The following is a 12,357-nucleotide window of genomic DNA, read 5'->3' as shown; positions in this document are numbered from 1 at the left end:
CAGCTGGGTTCATGACAAGAGACAGGGACCCTGAATTGAGCCAACAGAGAATTTAAATTCTGATACTATCTTAGAAAAATGGAAGAAAGCTCAGTGTTTCTTAGGGACACAGGTGGGTTTGCTTATACTGTTAGCGAGACCACATCCATAGTCTAAGCTCTCTTTGGCCTGATTTTGCCATGTGATTACTTTTTGAATTGGAAATTTGGGGGCCCACAAAAAGTGGCTGACCAGTTAATAACATCCTACTCTGATACACTCATTTCTACCAAAGGAACACAATATATTACTCGGGTCGACATATTTTAATTATCTTTTACGGAAATAGATTACAAGGTGAGTTAGTAGATGGTTAAAGGTTAAGATGAATAATAGCATTACGAACACCCCGATTGCCTATTTTTCTTTCATGTTCTTTAGAAGCCAGATATTTTAGTCAGCATGTTCTTGATTAATTACACACACAACTTACTCTGTCTATTCCAGAAATACAAAACAAGTCGTTTCAACTTAATTATGAGGACTGGGGGAGGGGAACTGCCAGAGAGGAGGAACATGAGAAATGCATTTATTTTAAGTGTGAAGGGCTCTGTGATTCCCATTTAGGCCATTTGAATTAACACTGATGCTTTCCTTCAGAGGGAAGCTGGAAGGAGGCAGGAGGCCCCAAGTGTCCAAGAAAGCACATGTTTAGGAGGTGAAAAGCAGTAGGTGGTAACTTCATTTTTGTTCCATTTTATTTCCTTTTATGTTTGTGCCCATGCTGCCACTTCCAGTTCACCAGTGTAAGCGGGCTTATTTGCCATCCCTGCTTCTCCAGTTTTTAATTTTAATGCTTGTTCTTCCTTATTTTGATTTTTAGAACTTTTGGAAGGGGATGGCCTAGATGTCCCAAGCAACTTAGTGTTCAACCTGCTGGGAAGCCCTGAGTGTACCGGGGGTTCAAGGGGATGCTAAAGAAGCGGGGAGGGAAGGCTAGGAAGAAGGAAGGAAAAGGCAGAACACGCGGAGAGTGGGGCAGAAACACATCTGTCTACCTTGGACTTGCCCTGGTTTTCAAGGTTTACTCTCACTGATCTCTGTTTCCCCAGTACATGCTATGGGACTTAATGGAATGTCTTTAGACTTCAGATTATACAGCTCCACAGCTGATTTTTATTAACCAGTTTATGAAATTGGTTTGATGGCTAAAATTTGGCTCTTATCTTATAAAAGTAGAGTTTCACCATATGTTTTGTGTGCTGTGTTGCTAATGTAAAATATTGTTACATATTCAAAAGCTTTGGCTAAGGACTGAATCACAAAGGGTTATCTGAGGAAAGGCATCCTGATGAGCTGAAGCTATACTCTGCTGTTGTTCAAATATCAATACAGACAATTAAAACATAGAATGTACAGGAAAACCTAGAGAAAGTATGAACAGTGTGCGATCCCTGGCTCTCATCAAGATAAAAAATCATTCTAAATTATATAGCTAACCTACCCAGGTGCATTTATAAACACATTCTTTTTGTGCACCTTGGATTTTTATTCAACGATTATTTGAGCAACTATATGTGCCAGGCTTTAAGGAATGAACATGGTCAATGTGGTCTCTTCCTGCAAAAATCTGATGTCATATAATTTAGAATGTCACTAGTATGACCATTCGTCCTACTTAAAAAATAACAAAAAATTTCACTCTATAAAACACAGGGGTGGACCAAAGTAGGTTTAAAGTTGTTTGTATGCAGAATAATACAATACAAAGCATGTTGAACGGTTAAACATGGAAAACATTGTTATGAAACATTTCACCAAAATCCCCCATTAAAGTCAAACTGAGAAGATCAATAGAACATAAATAAATGGTAAAGCTAGTTATCCAACTTCTATAATATTTGGCTTTTACAGCACTATGGTGCAAAAAAGCATTAACTGTTTTAAAATGCTTTGGGTTTTGTTCTGTTCAAAATAATACAGATAATGAAGGATGTGAACATTAGAAGAAACTTATATGCTCTTGTTGGAATTTGACTCCAAGGCAAAACATGAAAAATGACTTGACTTACATGCAGTTGGTATTTCTATTTTTCTTTTAAATAGAAAATTAAACAAAATAGGCAATTTTTTCATTCTTTTGAAATGGAGGTTCATTTTCCTCTGTTACTGAGTACTCTATGGATTTTTCATAGCATCAGCAGCTTTCTTGTCATTTTTCTCCCACTGAGTTTCAAGTTAATAAACTCTGCCTAGTCCATTCCCTTCCTCCCTTTATTTCCTTGAGGATTATTTTTAAAATTCTTTCTTTTCTTTATTATTATTTTCATTCTTCTCTCTTTACTTGTGTGTGTGTGTGTATACATATACATATACATATACATATACATATACATATACATATACATATATATATATATATATTTTAAATTGATAGTCACAATTAATTTTCTCCTTGGACTTTTCTTTCATGATTTCATTCCTTTCCTGGTTTGTTCTTACATAGTTTATGCATCCATACCAGCTCCTCCATTTTAACTTTCATTATAAGAGACATATTTCTGACACTTAAACATCTTCAAAAATCATTGTATGTTCCAAACAACAATGGAAGAAACACTATGCTGATGATATATTCTCCAGATTAGTGATTCTCAAACTTGAGCATTCATCAGAATCACATAGAGGTCATTTAAAAAAGGATTGCTGGGTCCCAATCTGAATTAGCAGTTTTGGGGTGGGACCGAAGAATTCGCATTTCTAACATCTTCCCAGGTGATACTGATGCCGGTCTGGAAACCATTGGTCCAGTGAATCAGAAAAACTTAAGTACCGGTAAATACATTTTGCTCTTGTCTTTATTTGAAGGGAGGGAAGGCAGTTATAGCAAGTGATTTCTCAAATAAACAGTTTCATCTAAATTAATATATTAATCCAGAAATCATATTTCAGTTTGTGGGTTGATTTATGTGACCTGACACTGAAAATTTAAATGCATAGAACGTTTTTTGTTGTTTCTGGGGTTTTTGTGTGTGTGTTTTTTGCAGTAATGAGCATTGAAAATGAATTACCATTGGTTTTAGCTTTGTTTTCATTTGTTGTCCATTAATAAAAACTTGGAATTCTGTGTAAGGATTTGTTAAATAAAAAATAATAGGATGTTATAAAAAAGAAGGTAGGGACTGATGAAGACAGTATGACTGGAAGAACTATTTCCCAGTTTCCCGAGGAAGCAGAGTTTGCACTTCATTGTAAACCTTCAGCCTTTTGTTATAACACATGAGCAACACACACAGTCTCTGTAGGTACATGAGAGGTATTTAGGGTTGTTGTTTTTTTTTCATGGCTATGGGTATTAAACACTTCTTAGAACTGCTACAACCACAGCATGTGGTAAAAATAATTGTTGGGACCGCATACTTAGAAAAATTCTCTCCTTTGTATGAATGATTGCGTCAGGTTTGTGTGATTCTGTTGAATTGTAATTGGACATTAGAATTTGGGAATGGAACATATTTCTATGCTTTTTCCTTCGTGTAGACATAGACTTATATTCATGCGGGCAATCACAGGTTTATAACATTTTCTATTGTCAGAGAAAGGGGAGAGAGTAGGGAGAGTAATACAAAGATGAGTAAGAGCTGAGGGTATTGTAAGTGATGTGTTTTATTTGTGAGGTATAATACAAGGATCGATGTTATAATAGGAAGTACGATGGGAGAATAGGAAAGAAATACTTATTTCTCTCTGAGAATCTCAGGAAAAAGTTAACAGAAGGAACATTTGAATTGAACTTGGAAGAGCACATCTTTGGTAGGAATGGGAGGTAAGGAAAAGCTTGGGTGAGGTGGAGGAAGAATGCACAATTCCCTGAGGCAGAAACTTATATAAGGATTTCGGGGAAACTTTAAATAGTTGGATGTAGCCAGAGCATGTAGTATGTGTATGGGAAATGTATTCACACTAGGGTTAAAATCAGGTGCAGAAAGGAGAGTAGGGTGTAAGTCCAGGATATGCTGAGAAATGGGGACTTTATCCAATGACCAGGGAAACACCCACAAAGGAGGAACTATGTCATTTAAGGTGGAAGCAAGAAAGGTGATATGTCTGACCAAACATAGGAAGAAAATTATTGAGAAAAGTTTGTGTAGAGCTTATAGTACAGATTTGCTAATTGGATGCTGAAGAGAGAAAGAAGTCAACCATAACTCCCCAATTTTTAGCTTAGGCCAGTGGGTTGATTATGATGCTCTTTTGTAATACCAGGAATGTGGAAGTTTCCTGAAGTAACATTCAACTCTCTCTGTGGTATCCTGGTAGTCAATACCAAAGTACCTAAACCTTAGCAAATAACCTTGAGAACAGAAAAATGACTTATTAATCATATGATATACAGGGTAGAATTTTTCAGGTATAAGACATTATTCATTAAAAGCTAATATTTCAGACATAAGTATTGTGCTATTTCTTTGGATCATTCAATAGTTTTCTGATTCTAGACTAGAGTAATACTGATGGTTCTCGAGGGGATGGGGGAAATGCACCTGTCCTCTCTCCTTGGTTAAGAAATACTAATATTCTTCTTACTCATGGTAGTTTCTGTACCTCTGAGGTACATGAGAGCAGGGGAGAAACACAAAACAGGTCGAGGACAACTGCTATAAGAAAAGGAGGCCAGAGACGTCCTTTCTAAAGCACTATCAATCTCTGCTTCATCCATCCACAGTCTGAAGTGAACAGAAGCATAACTTTAATGTCTGTCATTCCGGTCAAGTTAAGGAAGATTGAAAGTAGGAAATAGGAGAAGAAAGAAACCGGTTCTTTCCAGGGAGGTTTTATTCATTGTAGATATTAGTCAGAATCCAATCTTTTCCATCAAATAATGAGGATCTAGATAAATTGATAACCAGGGATTTGTGAGGGTAGACTTGAAAATCAGCAGAAAATTGCTGACAGGTAGGACCAGAAAGATGAGGGGTGTGAGAGAGACCAAGTATGAAGTAGACCAGAAAGATGTTAAGTATGAGAATACTCTAAGTGAGGAAAGAGAAATTCATGGGTCAACAAGTCAGATCTTTGGGCATAGCCAAGGTAGTCAGCAAGATCAGAAGAGGTGTGATCATTGTGTTCTTTGTGTTCTCATTGTCTTTGTGGCTACAAGGTCAAGGGCAATGTTCTAAATGCACAGGGTGGCCTAAGACCTGTATTTGGGTGAAGGGCAATAGAAAGAGAGTGTACTTCTTTGAAAGAAGGGCCTAAAAATAAATGTGAGGAGAGTGAAAAACTTTCTGAAAGTATTTTATATGCAAATATTCAAATTTGTAAGTCACGAGAAGATAGTGCATAATAACTGTGAGGGCAAAGCTAATGGCAATGGTTGTGTTTACTGGAATGATGAGAAAAGGAAACTTACAAAGGCGGCCTGAGACTCTTCACATACTAGTGAGATTCAACATAACTCAGCAGCAGAGGACAGATTGGTGACAAAAAGATAGAAATATGTTACTTTGGTAACAGTGTTGAAGCCCTGCTCCTATCAGTGTGTGGCACACAAACCAGCTGCCTGGGCATCATCATCTCACATTTTGTTAGAAATGAAGAGAATCACCCCCTATATGTCTGTGCGTGCACGCACACGCACGCACGCACACACACACACACACACACCCCCGCTCATTCAGAATCTGCCTTCTAACAAGACCAGTGTGCACACTAAAGTTTGAGGAGCACTGATCTGGGAGACTTTACTAATGCCAGATTAAAGGTGATTCTGTTTTACATATTCTAATTAATTTTATCTCTGCTAAGTTAATTAAATAAAACAATCATTTTTAACTAGTTTATTTTCAGTGACTTTTGTTTTTCTATTCAAAATTCATCTGAGAATTTGGGAAATGCCCTAGGTGCCCTTTTTCCATCACATCTACCCCTAAAGGCAGATGCAATTTCAGAAGGTAACTTGAAGCTGAGCCACAAACCCCAACTTAAAAACCAGTGTTTTAAGAAACCCCAAGCACTCTTATGGAATTATTAATTAGAAACCACCTGAATCCCTGTGGAATCAGTCCATTGCGTGGCTGCTATCTTGAGGCCTTGAAAGGTTTTCTCTTACTAAAGACTTAGGACAGTCATATGTTATACAATCAATGCCCTGAACAGAAATGTCCTGGTTTAAGAATTGCTAGGCAACAAAGTTCTGTGGATATCAAGATGGCAAACACCTGCAGTCAAATGAAATTGGCAATTAAACATTTCAGTCACTTAGAGACATCTAGATATTTTGATAGTATTATAAATTGCTACTATGTTCTTGTTTACTAAGTTATAATCTTCAAGATTTTCATAATAAATACTCAACAAATACTAGCCTTTATATGCTAGGAAACTATCTCCCCTCAGCCTTGTATCTGCCTGTCTGTCTCATTCTTTCTCCTTACAATGACTTTACAGGGTAGGTATTTTTGCTCTGTCTTGCAAATGTTGAAATTGAAGCTTAATCAGTTTAATAAATAGTACAATATCATGGCTAAAATGTAAATGGAAAACAGCAGAGCCTGAACTCAAACCTAGGTCTAAATTACTGCAAAGCCCATATTTGTACCTACCAGAGTAGACTATAAAGTCTTTAGAATAAATTCTTCAAAAACATTCTGCAAAACCAACTTTATTTCTCTATAAAATGAAACATTTTATCTGAGCCTTTTATAAATTTCTATACTCCCTTTTTTGACATGGGGTACATCTTTTTTTTTTTTTTTAATCTGTAAAATAATTTATTTTGGTTTCATTCAACAAGTTATCACCATAGTGATCAAATCAATTACTACTTATTAAAATTGCTAGGTGATTCATGAGAAATGTATAAACAAAATTAGTTGGCTCATACAGAGTGAGTGAGTAAAGTTGGGGAAATGATGTTTTATTCTTTAAATTACATTATGTCTTTTGTAGCATCTGCTGAATTCATAAAGTAAAGCAAAGAGCTGCATCAAACATCTGCAAGTCCATAAATTCTAACTTGTGGTCTTCCATAGACCTGACTTCATCAGATACTTTAATCATAAGATGAACTCTGTAGGCCAAATTATATAATAACAACACAGAGTATTTCTATGTCAACTGCCTGAACCACTACTCCACAGTCAACAACATTCTAGAAGGCAAATAGAGTAAGAGCATTTCTATTAATGTGCCAAAGAGCCTGCCAGAGGAAGGAGGGGTGTCTTTAAGTGTATGCCCTATATTCTATGAGGCACTCTGAGTCTTGATTTTCTCTAATTATTATTCATGCCACACTTTAAAAAAGGGTACAGTACATTTATTGAAGCTAATTATGAGATTTAAATGGTGAACAGGAAGGAGGGAGAGGTAGTGAACATATTCACATGCATTTGTAAACTCTCTTAGGAGTTTAAACCTTAAATGACCCCTAAAGGAGACTGCTTTGAAACTCCGACAGAACATTCTCCCCTTGCTTAATAAGAACAAAGGTGGTCTCCCCCATCAGCTCAGTGCTTTAGAGTTTGCAAAGTACATTTAATGTGTCAGGTGATCTTCACACCCACCTGGAAACTTTTATCATCTTTTCATAGAAAAGTAAAGTTTGGAGAGGTTATGCATTGATTGCCCAAGTCTGCGCAGCTCCTACATGATGAAGCTTTCTGAAACTGGTTCTAAGACTCAGATCTCTTGCTGCCTCCCAACCTGCAATACTACCAATTGTAAGTTTGAACGTGGCAAGTGTTCTGGCCTTGTTTCCAAGGTTTTTTGTATAGGGTTGTCACATTTGCAATTCAATCCGAATAAACAAGTGCATATTGAGTTTCTATTAAGATTCAGTGAATATGAAGATGACATATACAATCCTTGCACTCAAAAGCCCTCTCATCTGTGGAAGAAGATGCATAAATCATGAACTGCAATCCAAGTTACTCCCTTATGGGCCTTCCTGAAAATGTGTCTGCATATGCAAATGTAAAAACTATTGAACTGTATGCTTTAAGTAGGCGAATTGTATGGTATATGACTTAAATATCAAATCTGCTATTAAAAAAGTCAAACTAATAAAAAATGTATTAAGGAAGAAATTCATGTCTCTATAAAAATAGCTAAGATAATCACAAAATTATTAATTATCATTGATCTTGTACCTGATTTTTGATGACACAATCTCTGCATTTTGGAATACTGTTATTGCACAAAATTATCAACCTATAATCAATAAGCATCTGATCAACGTTACAGATGCTTTACTTGTAGCATTTCTAATTTCATTGTTGTCTCAAACAAATACTAAATTTTTGAGCTTTACGTTTCTTAACATACATATTGCACTCACATCTCTCAAATTAATACAGTTTTACAAGTGAAGGTAGCATAAAATACCCAATATTTGCACACATGCTACTATGTAAGAAAAGATATAGGCTCTGCTCAAACAAAATGTGCACTGGCAAGCAGTGCCACCTTGGATGAGTTCCAAGCAATCAATTTTCTCAGAAGTGTGGGCAGTAGCCTCCCTGCCCATTGCCCAGCCCTCTGATCCAATGTGAACCCTTCAATTTATGGGTGAGGAGAATGAAACACAAAGGTATTGACTTCCTGGAAGGTTCCCAAGATCACATATCAAAAGAAGATCAAAATGGAAGTCTCCACCACTGCCCTTTTCACTACTCCATTGAGTTGGCATTATCTAGCAAACTTTTTCTTCAACAAATAATTACTGAGTAGCTTCTATTTTCTAGGCACTGTTCTAGGCAATATAGATATGTTGGTAAAAACCATAGACAAAATTTTACATTTTGGTGAGGGACACAGGTAAGAAATATTCAATTGAACAAGCATAAACACACAAACAAATAAATAAAAGATAGTAATCAGCTGCTATGCAAAGGATGCAGTTAAAGTTATTCCTGGTAATGATTTTAAATCCTGAGGAGATGACATGAAGCTGAGCCCTACACAGCTGCTGTGAAGATTGGTGGAGAGAAAATTCCAGCAGCAGACCACCTGATGTAAATCTTGAAGCTGGAATAAACAGTGTGCTGGGGAAAATAAAGGAATCTATGATAACCCTACCTTTGACTTAAGTAACTGCATGAAATGTGATGCTAATAATTGCAGTAGGGAAGGGGGGCAGGCAGAGGAAGAAGCGGGTTTTGACAGGGAAGATTCAGACTTCTACAGTGACCCTATAAAGTAGGAGGTGCCCGACAGACATTCAAGGACGGCAGGGGGGTATAAGGGATAGGACTAGGGGAGTAAATGCTCTCTGAAGAAATTCACTGTCCTAGTGGACTGACTTGGTTCCTATCTGACTTAAGAGACTTGGATTCTGAACAATCAGAGCAGAGTGGTATAAAAGATGTGGTTGGTAGGAGGCAGAGACAGAGGCAGAGAAAGAGCAGGACTGATGTAAACAACAGAGAAGGAACACTTCGTAGCAGAATATGAACTTTCCTCCTCAGAGCAGTTCTGGTGTAATCTTAAGGATTAGATAAACTATATTTGTGGAGACTTTACCAGGAAAGTAGATATTATAGTCTACTGTGTACTTTTTTTTTTTTTCCTCCAAATAAGGAAAACTTCTGTATGTTTCTTCCATGTCCCCTAGCAGCAAGCTTACGTTCTAGCAATGCTAGAAAATGGTGGCACAAAGAGCGCAAACTCTGAACCAATCTTACCCTATTAATTATCTGTCCCTGGTGAAATCCCTTTATGGGCCCTCATTTTTCTAAGCAGAGAGTCACAGTCCTCACCATGGGTTACAAGGCCCTGCATGCTGGTCCCCGTCAAATCCCCCGGCCTCCCCCCTTGTTGCTCTGGCTCCTGGGGCCTGCCAAATTCTCCATTCTCAAACTCACTTTGCACTCACTCTAACTGCTAATGAATGCTCTGTCCTCTGCTTGGGCTAGAGATGCTTCTTGCTCATCTCTTCCCCAAACTCACTCCTACTTCCACTGAGATCTTTGTTAATAGAACTTCCTCAGGGAAAGTTCCTCTAGGAGCCTGCCTTGCCCCCTTGTCTCAGGCCTGATCTAGGTGCTCCTCCCCAGATACTCCACCATCAGCAGCCCTGATCACCCCCTATAGCAGCTGTCTGCATGCTTATAGCTCCTCTCCACAACCATGTGGCCGGACACCACAGTTCTCTTGTTCATGGCTGTACCCTCCACATGGAGTGCAGTTATGTGAATTTAGCCTCTAAGGGCTCAATAAATATTTGTTGAGTAAGTGCAAAGACACTCTCCTGCTAGACTATAAGTTTCTAGAAGACCGAAACCATAGTCTGGTTTATGGTTCCATCTCTCACTCTAAACATGCTGGTGCTCAAAGAATATTTATAGAATTTTAAAATGCAGAGCTGTATTTCCCTTGCTTTACATTGGATGATTTAGATTTATTAAAAGTGAAGTTTCTGGTGACGAGCCTTGCCATTGTCGTTGTGTGAGCTTTGGCCAGGTTTTAACCTGCCTCGCCTTGGATACCGTTTCCAAGTCCATGCAGATGAATATCCAAACTCTCAATATGGTCTGCTTTAGCAAATAAGCTACCATCAAGTAGTCCTGCATCTGAGCATTATCCTGAAAGTGAGAAATCACTAAGATTCTGCAACTTAGACCATCTGATTAAAATGTATGCACTTCTCATTGCTTTTAAATAGTTAGAGAAATTTATCTTCCTGCAATGTGAAAATACATTTTAGAACTAAACTGTTCACTACAACGTGTATTTTTTTTTTCTTGGCAATGATACATCTGATAAGGGTTAACATCCAAAAATATATAAGGAAATTATACAACTTATCACCAAAAATACCAAACAATCCGATTTTAAAAAATGGTCAGAGGGCCTGAAGAGATTTCTTCAAAGAGGAAATTCGGATGGCAACAGACATCTGAAAAGCTGCTCAACATCACTAATCATCAGGAAAACACAAATTGAAACTGAAATGAGATACCACCTCACACCTGTTAGAGTGGCTATCATCAATAAATCAGCAAGTGCTATCGAGGGTGTAGAGAAAAGGGAACCCTCGTGCACTGTGGCTGGGGTTGTGAACAGGTGCAGCTGCTGTGGAAAACAGTGTAGAGGTTCCTTACAAAATTAAAAATGGAACTACTATATGAAACAATCAATGTTTCAATTCAGTTCATACATTTAAAACCAAGAACATGAAATAGTGACTTCACTAAAATGTGTGTTCTAATAAAAATAGGTATTTGTAATTACCTTCTAGTGCATATTTCATATCCAGAGCAAAAAGGGTCCACATTATTTCAGCACTGACTTTTCCCATGTTCAGTTCTTGAGGAAACCTAAAACCAAACACAGGTATTAGTGTGTCAAAAAGAATGTTACCGAAAATACAAAACAAAATACCTCACATTACATATATACCACAGTAATTATTATATAGATCATAAATACTTTTATTTATGTGATTTCTCTTTATGAACTTTCCTAGGTAGAAAAAAACTATACACTAGAATGTGATAAAACAATATTGGGTATCAGGAAAATAGACTCCATTAGATCAGTGCCAATGTGATGGCGCCTGTAGCTCCCAATGGATGCCTTAGAATGCATTTGTTTATGTCTAAAGAGCCTCTTCAGTTTTATCATGCACTCCATCTTCATATGTCTCAATTTTGAAGATACATCATGTGAATCTGAGTAGCAGATACCATGTAATATCAAAAACCACACCTCACATGCACCTGTTAGCAATTTTCCTTGGAGTAAGCTTGAGTGCTTTCATTCATTTCCTATTTGCTTACAACAAATTATTTCAAGGAAGATTCCTCACTCCTCTGGTAAATGGCCCACGGTGGACCATTCATCAGGACTCCAGAGATCCTAGGCAGGTCTGTGTTTTAGATTAAACAAGCTTAGGCTAAAGACAAGATTCCTACTGTTGTTGGATATGTGTTTTAATCTCATAATACACTCCTAGTAATACAAGCCCAGTGAATATAATGACAGTCTTTTCATTACCTTGTAAACACTAACCCCATGCCAATTTGTAAGACTGACAGCATTTTCTTTTCTAACAAATATATACTATGTATACATATATAATGCCTGCAAATATCAATATACTACATATAAATATATAATGCATGCATATATATACATGCACACACAAATAATATATATTAAGAAACAGAAATAGCTCTCACATTCATTTATATTTTGAGATCTAAATTGAAAAAGTAATAAAATTCTGAATGGGATAGAAAGTAAATATGACCTCAATATGACCTCAAATAAGAAAAGATCACTGACACTACATCAAACATTCTAACCCAGTTTTCCAGCAAAGGCAAGGGATATTTCATCAGATATCCCTTATCACCTGCCATCTATCAACTTGTC

At 37.1% G+C, this 12,357-nt stretch overlaps 1 protein-coding gene across 1 annotated transcript in view; it reads right to left on the bottom strand.

The window, feature by feature from the left end:
- Nucleotides 1-12,357, bottom strand: part of UNC13C (unc-13 homolog C) — a 462,926-nt gene that overhangs the window by 122,282 nt on the left and 328,287 nt on the right. The window contains exon 18 of the mRNA XM_081120504.1: nucleotides 11,212-11,297. Coding sequence (XP_080976630.1) covers nucleotides 11,212-11,297 — 86 coding nt within the window. The remainder of the gene's footprint in view (nucleotides 1-11,211; nucleotides 11,298-12,357) is intronic.

Source organism: Miniopterus schreibersii, assembly GCF_964146895.1.
Source record: "Miniopterus schreibersii genome assembly, chromosome: 1".
Classification (NCBI taxonomy): Eukaryota; Metazoa; Chordata; class Mammalia; order Chiroptera; family Miniopteridae; genus Miniopterus; species Miniopterus schreibersii.
Note: the sequence above shows the minus strand (reverse complement) of the source record. Positions and strands in the feature narration are given on the sequence as shown.